Below are 25901 nucleotides of genomic sequence, written 5' to 3'. Positions count from 1 at the left end.
TATAGGACCAGGACCATCCCTTCTCTCTCCCCGCTGTGTGTCAATTGTCTCTGGCCTCAGCCTTCTTTTCCTAGTTTTCCCCAAAGGCTAGAATCACAGCCGTGACCTCCAGACTGCCGCAGCCCCGTGCTGCGGTGCTGAAAAATACTGCTCGGTCTTTGTAGCTGGCAAGAACACTCCTAAGAAAAGCAGTATTTACTTCTGGGGGGAAACCAGTGTTTCACTAAATATGAATCCAGAAAGACACGACTCCTTTGGAAAGGAGTCTGAGCAGGTGGGAGATAGAAAGGGAAAAATATACTTAGTTCAGGACTGTGACTGATTTTAAAAGACAGGCCTTTATTGTTTTAGAAATAGCTAAAAAATAGAAATATGCAGCATCTGGTGAACTAAAATTTTCATGATTTGGAGACTGCGAGAGGTCATTTTTTAACACACCCCCATGACATCTGCAATCCTCTGAAGATCTTTCACTTCAGGGAAACGGAAGACTTTTCCACAAGATCTACGTCTTTCAACCTAAGCCCAGAATGACCGACATTCACAGCACTGCAGAATACAGTACAACTCTTTTTTCCAACCATCTATCCACACTGATCAGTTTTAGAAGATACTGGTGTCACATGACGCAGTTTCTTCTTTGTGGTGGAATATTAACTAACAGCAAATGGGAAGACAACACAAAATTAGCTGACTACCATGCTGACTGGGAATTAAAAAAGAAGTGACCTGGGGGAGTGTTCGTTCAACAATATTTATAAACAAGTCCTATACAACAAGACTACATAAAAGAAGTCTAGACTGTGGTCATATCTTATGAACGTCTGTCTCTTACTTGCTCTAGTAAGCTCTCTTCGGTTGTAATTTAATAAGAAGAAACTGTTTCTAAAGTAGGCAAGGAACCCTGATTCAATTTAGGACAGCAGGCCTCAGCCACCATCGCACACATGACCAGCGGACACGATCAGTCAGGCACAGCCACAGACCCCACAAGTGGCCAGAACTGGCTTTCGAGGCTTCCCAAGAGGGGCCAGGAGAAGTGACTGTGAGCCCACCTGCACCCGCGCAGCTGACTCCAGCCCCACCACATTCTCGATCCTTCTAAACTCAGAACTGGCTCAAAGTGTGAGCAGCTATAGAGCCTGGACACAGTAAATGCTTAATAGATGCTCCTACGAGCACTGCCGACGCTGCTAGCACGCTGCTGCCACCACCACTGTTCTCGTCACGTGAGCCCACAATGACCCTGACGGCAGGTGGGGAAAGCTACTTTGTCTTCACTCTAACAACAAGGACACAACTGCTATTTACTGAGCTCTTACTTGCCAGGCAGCGAGCTAAGCGTTTTCTTTTACGTAAATACAACAGTGACGCCATGAGGTATATACAAGTATCACCACCTTTGCAGATAAGGAAGCTGAGGCTTAGAGGGCTGAAGTGACTTGCTCACGGTCGTACATACATACTCACACCCTTACGTGCACAGGTGGGGAGCTGCAGTATGAGGTGAGTTAGTGCTGACTTTGGAGCCCCACTCCTCCCTCTAGCCGGCAGTGCCAATCCACCTGCTCAGGCAGCTTTCTATTTCCCTACCTGCCTCTATCCATTGAGTCCTCTCAACCTCTAAAGCGCAGTGATTCGCCACAATTATCTGGGGGTGACACTGTGCAAGATTCAAAAGAAGTCCTCGTTTGTGCAAAATCAGACCCAGGACCTACTGTCTCGGGCAGCGGCCAAGGGTCCTGGCAACTTCCTCTTCTGCTGGGCGGGATGGAGCTGGGACAGCTGTCCACCACCGGTCTCGGGAGGATGACGCTCACGGGCAGTCCTATTCTAGGAAGAACCAGCGGCAGCGAAACATCCCCGTCCTTGGCTTGACAATCCATTTCCCCACCTTGAACCTTGATGCACTGGGGTTACTGAATTTGAACTTCTGTTGGTTCAAATCTTTGTGTTCCAAACTTCTATTTCCTGTTAATTGCATCTGTCCCGAGAGATGACCAATACTAAAATTTACACAATTTAAAAGATAAAAGCTTTGAAATGCAAGAAAAATAACACGTAACAGTAGTAATATTTACATTCAAATCTATTGCAAGATGGCAAAACTTCAGCAACATTTAAGGACTATCAAGTTTCATTAAATGGTTCCATGTTTTTGTTGAAAAATATAAAAATATTTTTCTATAAACACTTCATAAGAGGCAACGTGAAAATTACCATATTTTACAGAAATAATTAAGTCCATCCTCAAATGTTCCTTTTTAATCCTCTAACTGCAACTTTCAGGTCTAGAGGGGAAAAGTTATTTTAAACCCTGTCCTGTGACTGTTGTCTACACATTTAAATTATGGGGAAAAGTCTTTAGAACTTAATTTTTCGACTATTTAAAATAAAAGCAAGACACAAAAATCACTTGGCAGTCAGATGGGACATGAGAGCCAACACAGTTCTTAAAACCAAGAGTTGCATTAGGCAGAACTCAGAGACCAGAAATTCCTTTTTCTTCCTCCCTCGTGCTGTTGGCAGTTCCGCAAGTCCACGCCAGGCTTCCTTAAGTTTCTTGTGATATTCACGGGCCGCACACAGATCTCATAGTGCATTGTACTCCACACATTTCGATGGATCTGTAGGAAAGTGCTTCTGGCAAATGGTCATTAACCTCTTCAATCCCTAAGAAAATAAAAATAAATAATGGTTGGTTATGATATGGTTAAACTATGCTCGATCGCCCTCCTCTGTACTCACTCCAGTTTACCAACGTCCCCGCTAAAATGCAGCAGTCCCCTGCAACACCACTCAGATGTACACTGAGAGAAAGATTTAATCGTGTGCACTCAGAGAAAGGTACAGGATGGTCATAGCTTGTTCACAGAAACAATAACATCAAAAGTACCAGAAACAACCCAAATGTCCATCATAGAAGAATATGTGAATAAGCTTTAGTATGCTCACAAACGGAACATACTACATCAGTAAAAAAGAATTACCTAGAGCTACGATTTAGCCTTTCTCCACCAGGTTCCAATAGAGAATTAAGCCCTGCTGGCTAGCCTAAAGCATCCATTATATGTAATGAGACAGCTCCTCTCCGATGTACCCTAAAAGGGTGCTACATGTGTCCCATCCTTGGGAGAAATGAGAAAATGGGCACTCAAATCATCTTCTGTGTTCTACGGTCCAGATGAGAGACTCTGGTTGAGAACAATGGATATACATGAATCTTAGAACGTTAAATGTAAAAAGCAAGTGGCAAGGGGCTTCCCTGGTGGTGCAGTGGTTAAGAATCCGCCTGTCAATGCAGGGGACACGGGTTCAAGCCCTGATCCAGGAAGATCCCACACGCCGCGTAGCAACTAAGCCCATGCACCACAACTACTGAACCTGCACTCTAGAGCCCACCAGCCACAACTACTGAAGCCTGTGCACCTAGAGCCTGTGCTCTGCAACAAGAGAAGCCACCGCAGTGAGAAGCCCGCACACGGCCAACGGAGAGCTGCCCCCGCTCGCAGCAACTAGAGAAAGCCCACGGGCAGCAACGAAGACCCAACGCAGCCAAAAAAAAAAAGCAAGTGGTAAAATGCTATATACAGTATTACACCATTTAAAACTTTTTTTATTATATATAATTTTTACAGGTTACTTTCCATTTACAGTTATTACAAAATATTGGCTGTCTTCCCCGTGTTGTACAGTACATCCCTGAGCCTGTCTTACACCCAACAGTTTGTACCTCCCCCTCCCCTATATTACCTTTCTCCCCCCGCCTCCCAACTGGTAACCACTGGTTTGTTCCCTGTGTCTGTGAGTCTGCTTCTTTTTGTTATGTTCACTAGTCTGCTGCATCTTTTAGACTTCACATGTCAGTGACGTCACTGTCTCTCTCTGACTTGTTTCACTTGGGCATAACGCCCACAAAGTCTGTCCCTGCGGCTGCAAAGGGCAAAGTTTCACTCTTCATGGCTGAGCAGTACTCCACTGTGTATATGGACCACCTCTTCTATCCATTCGTCTACTGATGGACACTTAGGCTGTTTCCATGTCTTGGCTACTGTAAATAGTTCTGCTATGATCATTAGGGTACATGTATCTTTTTAAATTAGTGTTTTGGGGTTTTTCTGGATATATACTCAGGAGTAGAATTGCAGGGTCATATGGTAGTTCTATTTTTAGTTTTTTAAGACACTTCCTTAATGCTCTCCACAGAGGCTGCACCAATTCACATTCCCACCAACAGTGTACAACAGTTCCCTTTTCTCCTCATCCCTGCCAGCATGTTATCTGTAGACTTTTTAATGATGGCCATTCTGACAGGTGTGAGGTGGTATCTCATTGTTGTTTTGATTCGCATTTCCCTGATGATTAGCCACGTTGAGCATATTTTCATGTGCCTGTTGGCCATCTGCATTTCCTCTTTGGAAAAATGCCAATTCAGTTCTGCTGCCCTTTTTTTTGTGGTATGCGGGCCTCTCACTGTTATGGCCTCTCCCGTTGTGGAGCACAGGCTCCAGACGTGCAGGCTCAGCGGCCATGGCTCACGGGCCTAGCCGCTCCACGGCATGTGGGATCTTCCCGGACCGGGGCACAAACCCGTGTCCCCTGCATCGGCAGGCGGACTCTCAACCACTGCACCACCAGGGAAGCCCTGCCCATTTTTTAAGTGGGCTATTTGTCGAGCTGTAATGGGCTGTTTATATACGTTGGGTATGAATCCTTTATTAGTCATATCATTTGCAAATATTCTCTCTCATTCAGTAGGTTGTCTTTTAGTTTTGACAATGGTTTCCTTTACTCTACAAAAGCTTATAAGTTTAATTAGATCCCATTTGTTTATTTTTGTTTTGTTTCCATTACTCTAAGACAGATTCAAAAAATATTGCTTCAATTTATGTCAAAGAGTGTTTTGCCTGTTTTCCGCCAAGAGTTTTACAGTATTTGGTCTTACACTTAGGTCTTTAATCCATTTTGAATTTAAGTCTTGTATATGGTGTTAGAGAATGTTCTAATTTCATTCTTTCACATGTAGCTGTTCAGTTTTCCCAGCACCACTTATTGAAGAGACTGTCTTTTCTGCACTGTATATTCTTGCTTCCTTTGTCCTCAATTAATTGACCATAAGCCATGGGTTTATTTCTGGGTTTTCTATCCTGTTCCATTGATCTATGTGTCTGTTTTTGTGCCAGTATCATAATGTTCTGATGAAAGTCAGGGAGTATAATTCCTCCAGCTCTGTTCTTTCTCAAGATCGTTTTGGCCATTTGGGGTCTTGTGTGTTTCCATACAGATTTTAAAATTAGTTGTTCTAGTTCCGTGAAAAATGCCATTGGTAGTTTGATAGGGATTGCATTGAATCTGTAGATTGCCTTGGGTAGTATGGTCATTTTAACAATATTGATTCTTCTACTATTATACCATTTTAATACAACTCAAAAACAACTTAAAAATAATATATTGCTAAGAAATACACACATAACATGGTGGAATTATTTTTGAAAAAGCAAGGAAATGACAAATTGTGGATAATGGTTACTTCTGGGGTACAGGAGGAAAATACAGATTCTATGATCTTCAGAAAGTTCTAGTTCTTAAGCTGGGATTAAGGCCTTTAGACATTTATCTTATTTGCTTCATAACTTACATATCACATGTGTTCTTTTTTACGTACCAAATATTACACAATAAAAAAATTGTACTATAATCATAAAAAATAGCACAAGCACGACCTGGCCAGTTCTGCAGAATGTAGTCTTAGTACTACTACACCGCCTTCGTTCTGTACCTTTGGCATCTGTTACCATGGCCTTCGGTTCTTTATAGACAAATGCAATACACAAATTCCCATGATGTCACAAATTTCAGGTGCTTTCTATCTCTTCTACAATTTGGCCAGTTCTCATCCAGTCTATAACTTCATAGTGATATTTTTAACTGATGATAAGAACTGTCACAATTAAGAAAGATTCAATCAGTCCCTTTCAACTCATCCTTCAGTCTGTGATCTTTTAAAATCTTTAGTGGGCATTTTATTTTCAGTTTTTCTTCTTAGCTTTCTCATCCACCAGCAAGCAAACATGCCTCTAAGTCATTATCCAAGTTCACAAACAGGCCAGGGACAAGGGCAGAAACCTGCGATGTGCCACTATAGATCTCTCCAGAACAATTCTGCAAGTTTTACAACTAGCATTGAATCCTATTTACTCGTTTATCTACCAGCCTACAAATGTCCTTGTTTACAAGGAGACACTTTGTCAGATGTCTTACTGAAATCTAGACATCTACAGCAATATTGATAAGTTATTAAAAACGACAACCAGTAACAGCAGCACTTAATTTTAATGATCTCCAAAGCAATTTTTGGCACAAATTATTTTAAGGTTTCTCACCTTGCATTCACAAAAACTGAAACGACCCAGTTCCTAACACAGTAAGAACAATGAAATGCCATCAGAGGCCAAAGGTTGACTATGTTCAGGTCTATATTAGATATGAAAAAATATATAGCACACTACCTGGTACTTAACTAGCATTCCCCCCAAATTCATTTTCTTTCCTAAAAATGATACAATGAAATATCATGTGCTCTTAAAAGAAGAAAGAGTTTCATGACCCAGTGGGAAAAGCAGAGTATGTTGCTGGAATTATACAATCTAGTAACAGAAAAGTGCATCTAGAAGTCCGAGCAGGAAGGGTAAACCCCCTCAAAATACATACTAATGTTAACAGGTAGCGAAAACATCACCAAAGATCTAGAACTCTTACTCTGTAATTACCTTCATGTTCAAACAACACTTAAGCTAAGTAAAATCACCAAAACCAAAACAAAACAATGAGGTAAAAAGCCTGCCAAAGCTCTTTGGTCCCACAGTAAGCAGATAACACAAACATAAATTACTTCTACGAAGTGAGCTATAATCTAAGAGATTCAACATCAGAGAAACACGATTTTCAAACATTTCACGTCAAGTCCTTTGTGGGTTCAAAGACTGTCCATATTATGCTATTTTAAGGAGTGGGAGTGTGGAGGGAGGTTATCCTTCAGCTGGTCTCCACGAAGGAAGACTTTCGCCGGCAAGTGCGAAGGAAGCCCGGGAGCCTGCTGTGCTCCTCGTTCTGCTGGCGCTGTTGCTGCTCACTGTGCCTAATCGGGTGTTGCTTTAGGACAAAGACCCTTCCCTCTCACAGTCCAGCTTCTCCTGCTGTGAATTCTAATCCTGTGGCTACAGAACTGGAGCTGCAGCCATGGACATGTATGTGATATCATTAAAAGGATCCTAAGTCTCCTGAAGGAAGAGGTGAGAAGAGAGGCAAAGCTAGGAAAGGGAACAGTCCAATGAACGACTAAACAGCTTTAATCTGCAGCAAAACACAGCAAGAATTATTATGAGCCAATGAAAGGCAAACAGATGCTAAGACGCTGGGGGTCATTTTCCTTACACTGTAGGAATTAGAATTTTAGGTGTTTGTGCCTTATTGAAGGTATCTGTGATGCTTATTTACACTCACTGAACAGATTCTACGCTTAAAAAATGAATATTAAGAGTACCCTGTCTGGGGCTTCCCTGGTGGTGCAGTGGTTGAGAGTCCGCCTGCCGATGCAGGGGACACGGGTTCGTGCCCCGGTCCGGGAAGATCCCACATGCCGCGGAGCGGTTGGGCCCGTGAGCCATGGCCACTGAGCCTGCGCGTCCGGAGCCTGTGCTCTGCAACAGGATAGGCCACAGCAGTGAGAGGCCCGCGTACCGCAAAAAAAAAAAAAAGAGTACCCTATCTGAAATCTTAGCTGTCAAACAGTTGTGAAACTCAACAGTCTCCATCATAAACAGTTACCATGGAATGTTACAGTAAATTTTTGCCATAAGGACTGACAGCACCCAGCACAGAGTTTTAAAGGGGCATAACCTGATGATAACATATGAGTATTTTCCAAATGGAGACAAATCTTTTCAGTTAGGTCCCTCAGGATTTTAGTTTCAAATTGCTTGGGGATGCTTAAACCAGGAAGACAAGGAGCTGCTTAGCTTAGCTTATTGCAAATAGCTTTTTAAAAACAAGTAGTATTTTTAAATATAATTTTCACTTTTATAAAAGCAATACATTTATTTAATAAATCCTTATTCAGTGCCTACGACGTGCCAAGCACTGCTCTAGGCTCTGGGAATAGAGCAGGGGAAAAAAAAAAGAGAAAAAATCCTCACCCTCATTGAGAATATATTCTAATAAAGGAAGACGGACGAGAAACAAAATATGTAAAACGGACAAGAAACAAAATGAATATGTAAATATCTAATGTGTTGGATGGTGGCAAGTGCTATGGGGAAGGTCAGGCAGGCAAGAGGTGTGTGTGGATGTGGGAAGTGACCGGAAGGGCTCTGGCTCTCCCTGAACTAGGGAGCCACTGTAGGGCTCTGAGCAAGAGAGCATCACAGTCTGGTTTGTATTTTAACTGGATCCCTCTGGGTGCCACACAGACTGAACAGAAGAGGGGCAAGGAAAAAAGCACAGAGAGGAGACCCTGCAGTCATCCAGAGAAGACAGGCAGGGGCCAGACCCAGACGGTGGCAGTGCAGGTGGTAAGAAGGGATCACCCCAGATGTAAGCTGAACATGGGACAATCATGGTTTGCTGACAGGACATGGGCTGAGACAGAGAGAAAAGCCAAGAGTAATCCCATGTTTTGTGTGCATGTTATTGTATATATTTTTAAAATCACACAGTTCTTCTATCAAATAATAGCAGTCCCCTGCCTCACCCTTTCCAATTCCTAATTCCATCACCCCAAAGGCAACCACTCCAAATCTCTTAGGCGTTTCTTCTGGTATTTACTGCCATATTTCTAGATACTACACGCTGACAGTGCTTGATTTTTTTCCAGTTTTTATTTTTCTACCTCCTATGAAAGGTGAAGATTTCATCTCTTACACTACGTGCATTGGCCCCACCTATGCACACACGCGCCTTTCTCTCCCTCTCCTCCCCCAAGTCACAGTCCTCAGTGAGCACGATGTTTAGGATATACCTCATAATGTCTACACAAATATTGTCCAAAACAGAGCCAATATCCTTTTTCTTAGGTATTCTTCCCCATCTTTTTGCTTTTCTGCGTAGATATCAATTCATTCTCCAACAGTGAGACTACTCTCAATATGACCAAACACATCAGGTAGTACAGCTGTTACATTTTTTTCCTGGAGCCCTCTGTCTTATCTGTTCCAATCTACATCAGCTGAATTCCAGACCTCCTTGTACTGCTACAATCCTGGAGCATCCCTTCACCTTCAACCTGGGAATTCCTTTTGCCCTGCTCCTGTGCTGGATCTTGTTTTCTGGATCTTTGTTTGCTTCCCTCATTTTGGTGGAGCACATCCTCAAGTATTAGCTATATAACATAGTGGAGTTAAGACTATACAACTTCAAATCCCAATTCCACCACTTACTAGCTGTGTGACCCTGGGAAATTACTTTTCCATGCCTAAGTTTCCCCACTTGTAAAACAAAGAAATCACAGTATCATTCTCTTACTACATATGTGAGAGAGAGAAGAGTGAGAGAGAATATATATGTGCTAAATTGCTGCAGTGAGCACACAGTAAACACCATGTAAGTGTTAGCTACAATAATGATGATTCTAGAGAATGGGTATGTGACACAAGATGGGTCACACTTTTGAGACTTTTCCTGTCTGAAAATATCTTTAACCTATACTCACACTTGACTGTTCATGTGGGAATAGAATTCTGAGTTGGAGACTTTTTCCCTTACTAATACAAAGGCATTGCTCCACTGTCTTCCAGCGTCCAGAACCGTTAATGAGAAGTATGAGGGCATTTTAATTCCTGAGTCTTCATAAGTGACCTGTTTCTTTTCTCCAGAAGCACTGAAAATCTCTTTATCCTTGGCCTCCAATATTTGATTATATTGAGCCTTGATGTGAGATCCTTCCTATTCATTTGCTATGAATTCAGTGAGCTCTTTTTTCATTCTAGAAATGCATGTCCTTCAGCTCTGGGAATTCTTCCTGCATTAATTCTTTATTTCCTACCCTCCAATTTCTCTTTTCTTTTTCCTGGAATTTGAATAGTTGCAGACCTTATAGATTGACTCTTTTGTTCTCGTATCTTTCATAGTTCTGAGATTTCCTCAACTTTATCTTATAACCCTTTTATCTAATTTTTAAATTTCTGCTATAATGTTTAACTTCTGAAAGCTTGTTTTAATTCTTTTTTTGTAGCTATTGTTATTTCATAGTTACAACCTTATCTAAGGATATTAATTTTTTAATCAAAGGGTTTTTTTCTGTTCCCTATGCTATAATTCAGTTTCTCTCAACTCCTTTTTTTCCATGTGTTTTTTGGTCTCTGTCTTTCATGTTGGAAACTTTCCCTGAATGTCTGATGATCCTAGGTGAACATGCATATTTATGAGTAAGGCAATAAGGAGCTAAAGGAAACTCACCGAATGGGCAGGGCTCATCAATGGAACTTCATTTTAGGACAATATGGCAGCAAGTTAGTTTTTTCATTAGCAGAATACTAATTGTTAGTAACTGTGCATCTTTTCTCTTGGGTCAGTTCACAGAGAAGAACCCTCCTGTCTCCTGAGGTGGGATAACAGCCTGGCTGCCAGCATCAGAGGGACCAGTGGAGAAAAGGAACCAGAGGTCTCATCTGTCAACACACAGACCCTCACTTGAGTTGCCTGTTTTGAGTAGGGCATCTCACCCTGCCTGAGGCTACAAATCCCTCAGAAAGTTAACCTGTTTTCTGCTATAAGGGAGAAAGGCAGGAGGGCCCACTTGCACAGGGTAGAAGGAATCTCTGGACTACTTATCTTAATTCTCAACCACTCCTTCATTTTCAGTCCCATCCCATGGTCCAGTCTTCTTTTTTTTTTTTTAAGATTTTTTTGATGTGGACCATTTTTACAGCCTTTATTGAATTTGTTACAATACTGCTTCTGTTTTATGTTTTGGATTTTTTGGCCACGAGGCATGTGGAATCTTAACTCCCCAACCAGGGATCAAATCTGCACCCCCTGCATTGGAAGGTGGAGTCTTACTGGACTGCCAGGGAAGTCCCTGGTCCAGTCTTTTAGAAGTACCTAAAAGTCCCATGTCCTGAGCCTTTCCAGATTCTACAGAGTCCTCATTAATGGCTCCTTAATGACTTTCTCCCCATACAATATTTTACTAAAACTGATTTTTTTTAAATCAATACTGTTTCTAGGAAAACATTCTGCATTTAAAAGTCTAACTGATGAACTGTACACTTAAAAATGGTTAAGATGGTAGAGCTGAATAAAGATTTTCTTTAAATGGTTAAGATGGTAAAATTTATGCCATATATATTTCACCACAATTTTTAAATAACCTAATTGCAAGCATTACAGCATATTCTAGATAAGGCATAAAAATATCAATTACATATACAGTTTGGTGTATCACAGTATGTGATATAGGATACAAATCCTGAATAGAGTTGTTTATATCCAGATAAATCAATGAACCATTAAAACAATCAACCTGCATCAACTCAAAAAAACAGCAATTTTTTATCATTGCAGAAAGCAAATGCTTTTTAAAACCAAACCAGGGCTTCCCTGGTGGCACAGTGGTTGAGAATCTGCCTGCCAATGCAGGGGACACGGGTTCGAGCCCTGGTCTGGGAGGATCCCACATGCTGTGGAGCAACTGGGCCCGTGAGCCACAACTACTGAGCCTGCGCGTCTGGAGCCTGTGCTCCGCAACAAGAGAGGCCACGACAGTGAGAGGCCCACGCAAAAAAATAAACCAAAAAAAAAAAACAAACCAAATTACAATCATACCCTTTTAGCTAGGTTCGCCTTTTATTTTATAAACTATCATCAGTTAATAGCACTTGAGGGAGACTTTTTTTGTTTTTAAGTAATCTCCTTACTGAAGTATACGGAAGACATTTTATCAATTATTTCTGTTCCTGTCACTAGTGTACCCTGTAAGAACAAAGTCTTGAAAACGAAAGCACAGATGCGTTTAGTGGTGCAGCCTAGGAACATGAAGAACAGGGATAAGTTGAGAACATTTTCCGTGCAGCTATTTAAATTCTGTCAACAAACTGCCAAGGTTCTAATAAAGGAACGAATTACCATGAGATATTTAAGTTACTAATTAATCCTAACTTCAGACTAAAGGAATACATATTTGACTCGAAATGTGATTTTCAAAAAATGTGTACTTAATGATGAAAAGTTAATTTCTACAATAGCAACTAACATTCATAGCCATGCATAAAAAGGCCAAGCCTTCAAGAATTGCACACAGGAGTTCTTTTCTTACAAGTATATGATTAACATTGAGTTGATCTGAATTACTCATTCTACACTTTTTAATACCCGATCTGGATCTAGCTACTTGGGATGATGGCACATGAAGGCCATCTCATGCTGCTTCTAATGAAGAGTCCCAATGCAAGTATTAAATGTATTAAAATATTCAGGATCTGTAGGACTTAGTGGAAAATTAAAGAAAAAATAGTTTGGGACTAAATCTTCTGGAGTGTATGGTAAGAAATAGAGAGGTGCTCTCAATTTTTACTTGTCTGAATGTTTGATATATAAAAGAACATTATTTCCAGTTCAAAGGTTCATCACTTCACAGAAAGGAACAAATTACAAGTGATTATTCCATTCTGAAAACAGCACTCACGTACTTAACGAAGTTAGGTAAAAATGTATGGCAAATGGCCGATTTGAGCGAAGATTTTATTTGTCTGACAAGGCCTTCACGCTGCACGGTGATCTGACTTTTCTTTTTAAGCATGTGGTTGAGAAATACAGAGTTAACACCCCAAGTTAAACGTCTATTTAGCTGCCAGCTAAAAAGCAACATGGCACAGTTTAGACCAGCATTCCCCACAGTGTGCTTCTGCCCAACAAGGGCGTTCTGTAATATTAGAAGGTAATGTATGTGAAAGAGAAATGATAGCACTATTTTTCTCTAAAAATTTCTTTTAATATGCCAGGAAGTTATTAAATGGGTAAACAGTTTGTTACCAAGACAACTTGCCTTTAAGAAATGGTTTATCAGAGCCAAGAATGCCAGGAGGTAGCATAAGGCCGCTTGACCCACAAATGTGTGACACACAATCTGATGCATAGGGAGTGTTGACCAGCTAACCATGACATGTGCATACAACACATGGATCACGTTGTGATCACTCACTGCAGTAATGTTTCTGTTATACCATTTTCAGCAATTCACGAACATATTATAAATTTACAAATGTTCCATGAACAACTAAATTTGACAAATTCTAGTACAGGTGAAATATGCCGAAATCTGAAATGCAGATATAAATATCTGACATAAGATGCTGGAATGATGTTTTTAACCAGGGAGTTTACAAACTTAAGGTCATTGAACACAACTTGCCAGAGAAGATTATGGGACATTTTGCCTTTTGGAACAGTGAACGCTTGAGGAAAATTATTTGGAATGAATATTACTCCTTAATCTTCTAATCCCCAAAGAAACCTGTGTTGTAACACAGCACACAGACAGACTAATCTATAGGAATCAGGGAGGGTATCCACAGGAAACAAAGGGCATACTCAAACTGGGTAATTTGACGGTAGCAGTCCCAAGGACTTTACAAAGGCGTGGGCAAGACCAGGACCCGTGAGCTGACAACACTGCAAAGCTGTGGCTAGCCTGTTTTCTAAGGGGGCAAGGGAGAAGACTGTTACCAGAAGCCCAGAGAGGGTAACTAACTGTATGGAGACGGCTGTGGCCTTGGGTGGAAGGGTGTAGTGACTCTACAGGGAGGAAGCCAGGGAAATAAACACCCCAAACTCGTTCTTCTTCCACCTACAGAATGCCTTCCAGTCCCTCTCATCGCCTGCCCCGTTCAGAAGTCAGAGGGCAAGACAGCCTGTCCATGTTGTTCATGAAAGCCAGGTTTCCAGGGCACAGAACACGGTGAGGAAGGATGGAGTGGATCTGGAGGGCAAATCACCACGTGATGTCCATTTCAGCTTTTCTTCCTGCTCTTCTTTACCAACAAGTAAAGAACACCCAAGATATGAACCTTTTCAAGAGATGTCTTGAAATGACTGAATTATAAAGACTCTAAATAGTCAAGAACTTCCTTTAATCTGTGTAGAAGCTTTATCCAAATCTGGGCCAAAGGCTACATCTGCACTGGCAGACCGACCAAAGTCCTTGAAGTTCCTACCAACAATTTCCATCTCGCCCTAGATTTGAGGCTACCAATAAGCTATACAACTTCTCTTTGATCTACATGGTGAGCAAACCCTCCCTGTGGTGTGTTTAATTTTTGTGAGAAAGAGAACACTTCAAACAACCTTCACAGTTTAAATTCTATAGAGGTTTGCATAAAACCCAAAGATGAAATCATGTTACAGTGAAGAGCCCGCTGAATTGTTTTTACCATATTTCAGAAAACAGTTACTTCTCACCAATATTTCTACATAAAAGAAAATAATTACATATTGCAAGGTTTCATTTAAATGATGTCCAAGAACTGGCAAAATTAACCAATAATAACACATGTCAAAACCATGGTTATTTCTGATGGGAGGAGGAATTAGGCTGGGAAAAGGAATGAGGGAAACTTCAGGGGTGCTGCTTGAAATCTCCTATGATCCAGACCTCATTTTATGTCTTGATAAATATCACATATATATGAAGAATCACTGAGCTGTACAATTAAGCTTCATACACTTTACAGGCTCCACTGTTTATTAAGGTTTATTATATCTCAATTTAAAAAGAAAAATTTTATTCAACATAGTTTTGGAAGTTTTAGCCACAGCAATCAGAGAAGAAAAAGAAATAAAAGGAATCCAAACTGGAAAAGAAGAAGTAAAACTGTCACTGTTTCCAGATGACATGATACTATACACAAAGAATCCTAAAGATGCTACCAGAACACTACTAGAGCTAATCAATGAATCTGGTAAAGTAGCACGATACAAAATTAATGCACAGAAATCTCTTGCATTCCTATACACTAATGATGAAAAATCTGAAAGAGAAGTTAGGGAAACACTCCCATTTACCATTGCAACAAAAAGAATAAAATACCTAGGAATAAACCTACCTAAGGAGACAAAAGACCTGTATGCAGAAAACTATAAGACACTGATGAAAGAAATTAAAGATGATGCAAATAGATGGAGAGATATACCATGTTCCTGGATGGGAAGAATCAACATTGTGAAAATGACTATACTACCCAAAGCAATCTACAGATTCAGTGCAATCCCTATCAAACTACCACTGGCATTTTTCACAGAACTAGAACAAAAAATTTCACAATTTGTATGGAAACACAAAAGACACCGAATAGCCAAAGCAATCTTGAGAAAGAAAAACGGAGCTGGAGGAATCAGGCTTCTGGACTTCAGACTATATTACAAAGCTGCAGTAATCAAGAAAGTATGGTACTGGCACAAAAACAGAAATATAGATCAATGGAACAGGACAGAAAGCCCAAAGATAAACCCACGCACATACGGTCACCTTATCTTTGATAAAGGAGGCAAGAATATACAATGGAGAAAAGACAGCCTCTTCAATAAGTGGTGCTGGGAAAACTGGACAGCTACATGGAAAAGAATGAAATTAGAACACTCCCTAACACCATACACAAAAATAAACTCAAAATGGATTAAAGACCTAAATGTAAGGCCAGACACTATAAAACTTAGAGGAAAACGTATGCAGAATGCTCTATGACATAAACCACAGCAAGATCCTTTTTGACCCACCTCCTAGAGTAATGGAAATAAAAACAAAAGTAAACAAATGGAACCTAATGAAACTTAAAAGCTTTTGCACAGCAAAGGAAACTATAAACAAGACCAAAAGACAACCCTCAGGACGGGAGAAAATATTTGCAAACGAAGCAACTGACAAAGGATTAATCTCCAAAATATACAAGCAGCTCATGCAGCTCAGTATCAAAAAAGCAAACAACTCAATCCAAAAATGGGCAGAAGACCTAAATAGACATTTCTCCAAAGAAGATATACAGATTGCCAACGAACACATGAAAGGATGCTAAACATCACTAATCATTAGAGAAATGCAAATCAAAACTACAATGAGATATCACCTCACACCGGTCAGAATGGCCATCATCAAAAAATCTACAAACAATAAATGCTGGAGAGGGTGTGGAGAAAAGGGAACCCTCTTGCACTGTTGGTGGGAATGTAAATTGATACAGCCACTATGGAGAACAGTATGGAGATTCCTTAAAAAACTAAAAATAGAACTACCAAATGACCCAGCTATCCCACTACTGGGCATATACCCTGAGAAAACCATAATTCAAAGAGTCATGTACCAAAATGTTCACTGCAGCCCTATTTACAATAGCCAGGTGATGGAAGCAACCTAAGTGTCCATCGACAGATGAATGGATAAAGAAGATGTGGCACATATATACGATGGAATATTACTCAGCCATAAAAAGAAACGCAATTGAGTTATTTGTAGTGAGGTGGATGGACCTAGAGTCTGTCATACAGAGTGAAGTAAGTCAGAAAGAGAAAAATAAATACCGTATGCTAACCCATATATTTGGAATCTAAAAAAAAAATGGTTCTGAAGAATGTAGGGGCAGGACGGGAATAAAGACACAGAAAAACACAGACGTAGAGAATGGACTTGAGGACACGGGGAGGGGAAGAGTAAGCTGGGAAGAAGTGAGAGAGTGGCATGGACATATATACACTACCAAATGTAAAACAGACAGCTAGTGGGAAGCAGCCGCATAGCACAGTGAGATCAGCTTGGTGCTTTGTGTCCCCCCCTAGAGGGGTGGGATAGGGAGGGTGGGAGGGAGACGCAAGTGGAAGGAGATATGGGGATATATGTATACATATAGCTGATTCACTTTGCTGTACAGCAGAAACTAATACACCATTGTAAAGCAATTATACTCCAATAAAGATGTTAAAAAAATTAAAAGAAGAAAAAGAAAAATTACCCTATTAAATGACTTTCACTATTACCTCCTCAGCAAATATCTTAACGTAGAAAAGGTTTGGGTTTATACATTTACCAGGGGTCAGCAAACTACGGCCCACGGGCCACTTGCCCCTTTTATAAATGGAGTTTTCCTGGAACACAGCCACTGGCTGCTTTCACTGCAGGGTTGAAGAGTTGTAGCAGAGACCTATGAAGCCCAAACCCTAAAATATTTACTACCTGATCCTTTAAGTGTGTCACTTCCTGACTTAAACTTCAAATAATATATTTAAACTGTCCCTTTGTAGGAATAATTCAACTCAACCTTACCCAAATACCAAAATAAGAGGAGAAAGATTTAAAAGACAGCTTAGGAAATCACTCAGTTAATTGTAATCAAGAATTTCGTAAAACGCTAACATGGGGGTGGCTTCATTCTGCCTTGAGCTGCACTATGGGTTTATTTTAAGACAGATCAAAAACTGGTACTTTATTTGGCCTCACACAATGCTAATTTTTTTGTTTTTGTTATTGCCAATATTTTAAAAATAGGAGCATATGCTTTTTTAAAAAATTAAGGATTCTAGTATCTCACTAAAAACTAAAGGAAGATGGAACAACACTAGAACCATATTCCTACAAGGCAACAATGAGCTGAAGTGACTCCCGTAACGCTGGAGGCTAAGACTCAGCTGACACTTCACACTGTGCTTGCGCTATCCACTTTTTAAAGTTTTTATTTTATACTGGAGTACAGTTGAACTAACACAACATTGGTAATCAACTGTCCACCGTTCTTATCACAGAGTTGAGAGGAAAATGAAAATACTGCTTCCATCTGTGGCTACATGAAAAGTAGGAAAAGAAAAGAGAGACCGAGGGTCAGAGGCTTCTTAACACTCAGCTCACCTGTTACCCAACTATCCTGGGTATGTGAGTTTGCAACCTCAGGTTTAAGCGATGGCCTCTAGGGAAAATGGCAGAGAAGTACCAGAGAAATCAACAGACCAGGAAGGGCAACAGTTAACTGGATGCTTGCACACATCAAGTGGTAGGGATCCCCCCCATATCTTCTAAAGCAGCCCTACTCCTATTTTGGGGCAATTCTGCCTGTTAAAAAGCTTCTTTGGGGCTTCACTGGTGGCACAGTGGTTAAGAGTCCGCCTGCCGATGCGGGGGACACGGGTTCATGCCCCGGTCCGGGAAGATCCCACATGCCGTGGAGCGGCTCGGCCCGTGAGCCATGGCCACTGAGCCTGCGCGTCCGGAGCCTGTGCTCCGCAACGGGAGAGGCCGCAACAGTGAGAGGCCCGCGTACCACCAAAAAAAAAAAAAAAAAAAAGCTTCTTTGTACTATTTTTGCAACCTCTTACCAGTCTCTCATTGTTTCAAAACAAAAAGATTAAAAAAAGAAAGAATCCTTTCCTTACACTGATTAGAAATATGCCTTCATTCCTATACCTTACCTGGTCCTTAACTGTATGGGACAAGTTTAATCCCTCTTCCATCGGAAAGTTCTCTCATTATCTATAGTTACCCAAACCCCCACCAAGAGTCTCCTTTCTCAAGGACTAGGAAAAAAAAAGCAAGACTTGCACCTCTCGTCCTCTGGAGTATTCATTCATTCGACAAATATTTACTGAGCACCCACCATGAGTACTATTCCAGACTCTGCGGATATGACAGTGAACTACGCTCTTGCCTTGTGGAACTTATACTAAATTATTACATCTAATAATGTAGCATAAGCTATCATTAGACTTTCCAGTAGCCATACTGTACTACTGTTATTGTACTTAAATTCCCTAATTCTTCCTCATATACAGTGCTCAAACTGTACGCTCAAGTCTAACTTGACTTGTTAGAAGTCTAACTGAGTTATTAGACTTCCAAATTTCTTTATGGTCATCATTGCTAAATATTATATTTTTAGAATCTGCTTTTTTCTTCAGTCTGTCAAGAACTTCTGGAATGCAAATTTCTCCTCCACCTGAACGCACACCCTATTCCTTCTGTTTCTTACTGTCTGTAAAGCTGATAAATATACCTCTCAGTACAGCCATCCAAATTGGTCATTAAAACTGTTGAATAGGACAGTACTGAGGTCACTGAGTGCCCCATGGCATGTCCCTAGCACGCACCCAAACACACACGGATCCATTATTTAGTATGCATGGCTTCTCTCACTCAACAAGCTGAGTCCACCTGATCATTTTACCATATTTACATCTGTACACAAGAATATTATTGGATTTAGGTCAAACACCTTCCTAAAGTTCAGATACAGTATGTTTGCCAATTTTCTCTAATCATCTTGGGAAAAAGGGGGAAAAACATTTTAAGGGGAAGAGAAGAGTTAAAAAGGAAGAACAATGGAGGGAGGATAGGTCACTATATAGCTTCCAAAATGAACCAGAAGTCTTTAAAATACTAGGCATATTTTAAAAAAGAAAACTCAGTTTATAAGATGATGGTAATCATACCATTGTCTAAAGAAGATGCTGTCTTTAAGACAATTTATCTAATTATATGAACTCTTATACACACTATAGCTTTGGTCATGGTATAGCAGAACACAATTAGCAAATTTAATCACTGGTAACTGTTTTCTATTGTTAAAGCCAAACCACTTTTTTTTTCCCCAACTAAAAGCTTTTTGCCTTCGATATGGTCAATGGTGGTTATTAAGAAAATGGAGGGGCTTCCCTGGTGGCGCAGTGGTTGAGAGTCTGCCTGCTGATGCAGGGGACACGGGTTCGTGCCCCGGTCTGGGGGGATCCCACGTGCCGCGGAGCGGCTGGGCCCGTGAGCCATGGCCGCTGAGCCTGTGCGGCCCGCATACCACCAAAAAAAAAAAAAAAAAAAAAAAAGAAAATGGAAATGTTTTGAATTTCCACAAGTATATTTGAACTCTATAAGTTCTACAGTTCACATTAGGGGGTCAGGTTGAAATATTTTAAAATGCTAATATATATGAATAAGGTACAAAGCATGACACAAAATAACCTTTAGCACTTGGAATTGAAATAAAAAGATAATCCACGAACATGATAGTGACTGTTGTCTGGCACAAATTCTGAAAGCACTGTCGGCATTTTAAGTGAATCTTACACTTTAAGTAAACTTTCAGAGTTTCATCTTCAAGCTTTAGAGTCAACATCCAGCAAAAGTCATTATACAGACACAACCTGGGGTTTCTGACACCTTGGCAAAAGCTAGATTACAGTTGAGGGTTTTTTCCCACTAAAAAGAAAAGTTTAACCCAACAGCAGTGTAACCAGGTTTATGTGAGGCATGTATAACTTTAAGAAAATAAACTATAAATATTTTAAATCTGTGTACCGAAGTGTTGTTACAAATTATTTAAAAATATTTACTAGCTAAATTTTTACCGTTTATACCTTTTTAGCCTAGATGTTAATCTACCTTGAAAGTAACAAAATGTGAATTATTGCAAAATACTCTAAATTCGTCATTCTTTAGTAAACTCCCAAAGCGAACAGCAATAGTTTTATTTCACTACTCAGGTAATTAAAGCACAACATTTCACCCTGTCTTACATCATATATGAAACCTAAAAGGTTTCTATTTTATAGTACAGTGGAAGGTGTCTTAAATACAAGTACTATTTACATAAGGACTTACATAAGGATAGGACTTGCATCCTATCATGCTATACCCAATCACTATAATTCTCCTCCTCTCAAAACTTAGTTTGAGAACCGGGGAATGTTAACCTCCAGAGCACTTTTCCCTCCAAACTGCTTACCTGAATATACTTCCGCTGTGTCTCATCATTTAAAACATGTGCAACGTGCTTGGAAAAAATCTTTTCCCTACCGGTTCTGGCATGGATGCCAACCATAGTGACACCAATGGGCCAAGGGGCATTTCCAATGGCCATCTGAAGATAAGCATCATTAGCCTGAAAAGAGAGTTGAAGAAGAGATCAGGAAAGCAGAAATATTCTGCTGGTCCAAATTTTCATTTAGTATTTCACAGCCCTTCATGATGAAATTTTCATCCATCTCTTGGGCGTGTTGAAAATATTATCATTCCCATTATTCAAACAAAAGAAATTAAAATATGGGGTGACTGACTGCTTACCCAGGACCACAAATGTCTGTGGAAAAACAGAAACCAACGCTAACCCAGGGAGTAAAAAGACAAAACATTCCTTTGCAGCCTTGGTGCACTGGAAGTTAATACATTTCAGATCTGGAATTACCAGGCAGGTAATTTGATGCACTGACAAAAACTCTAGTCTGAGTTTCCGTTAGACCTAGTCTTCTCCCTAGGTGGTCACAGAGAAGACAGAGGCTAACTAGTTTTTCATAATCCAACCTGAAACTACAACTACTCCCTGCACAGCAGTGCAGACCTCTGAAAGCAGTGTGGGCTCTGTGTGCTGGGACCATCACATCGGGTCCATAGCAGATGTATAAACAGAGATTAAATACTGGCCCTCGAGCCAAATAGCTAAAGGATGAGATCACTTCACTTTGGCCCCCCAAACCTCCCACCTGCCAAGAACCTTAAAAGCGACAAAATGAGAAGAGAGAAAGCAATGAAGAAAAATGGCTCTTTTTCTAAACCAAGCCTGGCTACCTGGGCTGGGGTGGGGGACAAAACAGAAAGCAAGTAAACTCTCAAAGACCCCAATGGTTTCAGAGAGGCTTACACAGCCAGGCCTCAAAGAGATCTTCATTTAAAAATCAAACAACTATGAGACTGATATACTGAATTTTAAAACGGCATATACACATTTTTTAAAATCCCTGATACTCGTGTGTGTAAAGTTTAATACTGGATATTAACGGATAAAATTTCCAATATTCAGTTTCCCCAAATTTCCAAAGAAGAGTGTCCTAATATTAAGTTTTAGTTCTTTCTGTACTTTATATAAAATAAACTTTCACCAGCTTCTCATATACGAGAATGAGAAAAGTATCAAGAGGGAAGGCATCGCCTCTAGTAGGCAAGTGCTGTGAATTCCTTCTGCACTGATGGTGACCTTATCCATCCATCCCAATGCAATCATCCCTGCTAAGCTCCAGGCAACAGAAACTATCCAAAAATAAAACTCATAGCTATAAAGCAGAAACACTTTCTCTGACTAACCAACAGGCTCTCATCTAGAGGGACTAAAAACACTACTTTAGCCCATTAGCATGAGGCTCTCATCAAGGAGATCTCCAGTCACCCAGGATCACCCACAGTCCCTTCTGAGGACAGACACTCAGAGCACAGGAATAAGCAACGCATCCCCACTTTTCTGGCAGAGCCCCATCAAGGCTCTGGAACTGTCACTGGAGATGCTGCACGGAACGCTCCACTCCTCTCTTGGGAGGCACAGCCGCTGGAAGCCTCCCTCCTCAAACTCGGCTGATGGCCCACGAGCAGGGGTACACTTCCAATCCCATTAGTGGTGCAAGAGGCCCTTCTCTTCTTGTTCGCCACACAGACTGATGGCCTTCCACCTCCTTTCTAAACTCTACCCAGGAAGCACATGGACCCCAGAGCTCTGTCCTCTGCCACCTGGTCCCAGAGTCCACTCAGGAATAAAGACACTGCAGCAGGGGAAGTCTCCCCTCCTGGGCTTTGCTATTGTTGCAGTACTGAAATGGGAGAGAGAAATTCTGGCAGCCTTACTTGGAACATTTTCTCAGAGAAAACAGTATAAAGGGCAGTTAAATTCCACTGTATCATTAGTACGATGGTTCAGCTATATTATGGATTAAGTAGGTTTTTATAGCTGGCCTGGGAAACTAATCTACGTAACATTGCTTCTACGGGAAAATTTGTTCCAAGCCATAATCAACAATCTAAAAACTTTGAAATTCAATCCCATTCATGAAATGAACGGCTGCCTATATCCAGTTTGTGAAGATTCTTTACACCTTCCTTAAAAATGACTAAAAATTACAGTGCAGTCTTAAACTTTATTATCCATGCCTAACAATAAAGCTAATATATTAGAAAATGAAAGGTTTTACTACTAATTCATTTCACATTTATTCTTAAATCTTCTATTAAAATATTCCCACACGAGATGAACATATTATGTACACAACCTACGTATGCTCATAAACATAATTCTGATGCACAGCATGGTAATGTACCTTCACATATTCCCTCTGCAACATGAATTTAATGATATCTGTTATCGATTCTTTAATATCAGCAGGAAGATTCTGGAAAAGAAAAAAAAGCATAACTAAATTTTGTAAGCTACAGTGTGTCGTTACAGACTGCATTTATTCTAACTTTATATATTCTATTTTTTAAAAATCAGTTAACAAAAGCATTTTTCGTGAAACCTCACCCTTTTCCGTAGCTTTCTGAAAAGGGGTCTGAGATAGGACTCGGTCTGTTTCTGAGTAGCACTGTTGAGTTTACCCTGTACGCTGCGCTTCACATAATCCTCTCTGGCATTCAGCTCCTTAGCCCAAACACCAAGAAGAAACTGTGGAAAAAAGGGTAAATTTAGACTACAATGCCACCCAGTGGTTCTGTAAGCTTAAAAGTTCTCTGATGCACAAAATGGTATACACTCATCCTTAGAGTAAATGTCTTGACTGATTAAAACATCAACCAATATGTAACTAATGAACTATCTCTGCTTACTGCGTCATGTATGTTTTAATGTAGTACCTTTGGCAAGTCACAGACTTCCCTATTCTACACCTCTCCCAGCTCAGATGCGATCCATTTCCCCTGAAAGAGCTATCAAATTTCACCGGCAACTGCTTGACAGAAATAAACTTTTACTTGTATTTCTATTACATAAAATTCAACCTACCTAGACTCATCAGCCATAATGCCATATGTGCTGTGATATTTAATCAATCTTCCAGGGATGATGTTGTAGTATTTGGACTTTCTACTTTTGCAGTAGAGACCACAATTCAATTAAAAATTCCCTCTAAAGTGCCTGACCAAAGGAGAAGGAAGGAAAAAAACGAACGAAAATAAAAGGAACTATGACCAGCCCCCACCCTGCCCCAGAAAACTACCCAGGTGCCCCCTGAGTTAAACTGCACAAAGAGCATCCTTCCCAGAGGCAGGTAAACACTGAGGGCTGAGGAAGCCATACTCCCCTAGCGGTGTTACCTATGCATGTCCTACATAGGGAGAGGCTGTCACTCAAAGAGGAAATTCTAGTTCATGCTAGATCCCACCACGCCCTAGCTAATTCCATGCCAAATCCTCAACAGATTGAGAATCTTGATGACTAATTATGTTGTATTTAAACTGTAAACACAAGTAAAAGCATTTCTTGCATTTATATCTCTTGTTCTGAACACAAATAATGTGTGAATAAATGTTAAAAGGAATCTGGGATTTGCACATACGCTACCTAAACCACTGAAAGAGGAATTCCGGGAAGGATGAATGAGCTAAATCTCAAGTCTCTGAAAGGCTGCTCGAGTTTTGCCTTTTTCCCTGTCAACGTCTTCCCACCTCCTTCCCTTCCTTAGTGTCATCATCTCTCAGAAAAGCTTCTCCTTATTGCACTCCTTCCCAGAGTGTTTAAAAACAAAGTTTTAATCCTTAGAACTTCTTGTTCATTCCACTGCTATGACTCTTTTCGGTGTATTTACATTAATAAGTCAGCTTTACAAGTGCTATGAAGAAAGTAAATATACATTTTCTTTGTTTAACCTCTATATCCAAGCACATAGCAATATCATAAACACCGTACGTGCAGAAATGTTTAGTGAGGATTTCCCTTTCCAGTCGGTAACTCTTAAACAATTCAAAAATGAAAACCCAAAAAAAACCCAAAAAACAGAAAGTAAGACCAGTTCTTAACTAAAGAAAACATGTCCTCCTTTCCTAGCCAAAAAGTACATACCTTCAGGAATTTGGTAATGATGTCCATGTCTTTATGATCATCTCCTTTTCCTAAAGACTCTCCCAGTGCCTGAAGAAAAAGAGTGCTTCTGTTCATTAGTCAAGAGCAACAGCGGAACACATACATTAGCAACACCAGACTGAACACGGCTCTTTATTACATACACGTATGGTCCAATTTTGATTTAAAACCCTGATGGAATTTCTAGATAGATTTAAAAAAAAAGACAATTGGCCATTTTAAATTTAGAGAGCACGTTATCTTTTATGACTCAAAGAGGGAGTAAAGGGAATGACTGCTAATGAACATGAACAAGGTTTATTTTTAGGGGAACAAAATGCTCTAAACTTAGATTGTGATGATGGTTGTAGCAACCTGTGAATATACTAAAAACCACTGAATTGTACACATTAAATGGATAAATTGTATAGTATGTGACTATCTCCAAAGCTGTTTGAAACGAAGGAAAAAAGAAAAAAATGTCCAGAACTGGTTGCTCACACCAATTATTGCAGTAAAATTTAGGGGGTCGAGGTATAATTAAAAGGACATCTTCCTTAACTACAGTCTCACTCACAGCATGCAATGTGGGTTAAGAGCCAGGAACAAAAGGTGACAGAAAAAATAACTATGTTTTATTAACCATTAAGAACTTTAAACTAAGTCATTATTTTTGCTCATGCTAGATATTTAGATAATACAACTTTTAAATAAGATTACATATATCACTCCACATTCAACACACTGGCAAAAATAAGAAAGCAAGATACTGCCAGGTGTTGGCAGGGATGCAGGGATACAAGACACTCACACACTGCTGGTGGAGGGTGGAGACTGGCAAACCCATTACAGAGAGCAATTTGGCAGTACTCAGACAAGTTAAACATATATCAGAAGCAATCCTGCTTCTGCTCCAGAGGGGTCATGTGCAAGACTGTTTGTCACAAAGCTGTCTGTGGTAACAGGGAGCTGGGAGCAATCTCACTGTCTGTCATTATGGCGAACAAAAAGTAAAAGGCAGTGAATGCCACAGTGTATGAAATGCTATGTTAACAGTTAAAATCAAAGGTT

General features: G+C 40.3%; 1 protein-coding gene across 1 annotated transcript in view; it reads right to left on the bottom strand.

Moving 5' to 3' along the window:
• Positions 1-319: 319 nt before the first annotated feature.
• Positions 320-25901, bottom strand: part of PRPF18 (pre-mRNA processing factor 18) — a 51417-nt gene continuing 25835 nt past the window's right edge. Inside the window, exons 6-10 of the mRNA XM_027121914.1 lie at positions 24831-24899; positions 23298-23438; positions 23095-23166; positions 20742-20897; positions 320-2673 (exon numbers count right to left, since the gene is read on the bottom strand). Of these exons, the coding sequence (XP_026977715.1) occupies positions 2593-2673; positions 20742-20897; positions 23095-23166; positions 23298-23438; positions 24831-24899 (519 nt within the window). The 3' untranslated portion in view covers positions 320-2592. The remainder of the gene's footprint in view (positions 2674-20741; positions 20898-23094; positions 23167-23297; positions 23439-24830; positions 24900-25901) is intronic.

Source organism: Aethalodelphis obliquidens, unplaced genomic scaffold (assembly GCF_003676395.1).
Source record: "Aethalodelphis obliquidens isolate GAN/ISIS:26980383/991018 unplaced genomic scaffold, ASM367639v1 scaffold23, whole genome shotgun sequence".
Classification (NCBI taxonomy): domain Eukaryota; kingdom Metazoa; phylum Chordata; class Mammalia; order Artiodactyla; family Delphinidae; genus Aethalodelphis; species Aethalodelphis obliquidens.
This window is presented reverse-complemented; position numbering and strand designations above follow the sequence as displayed.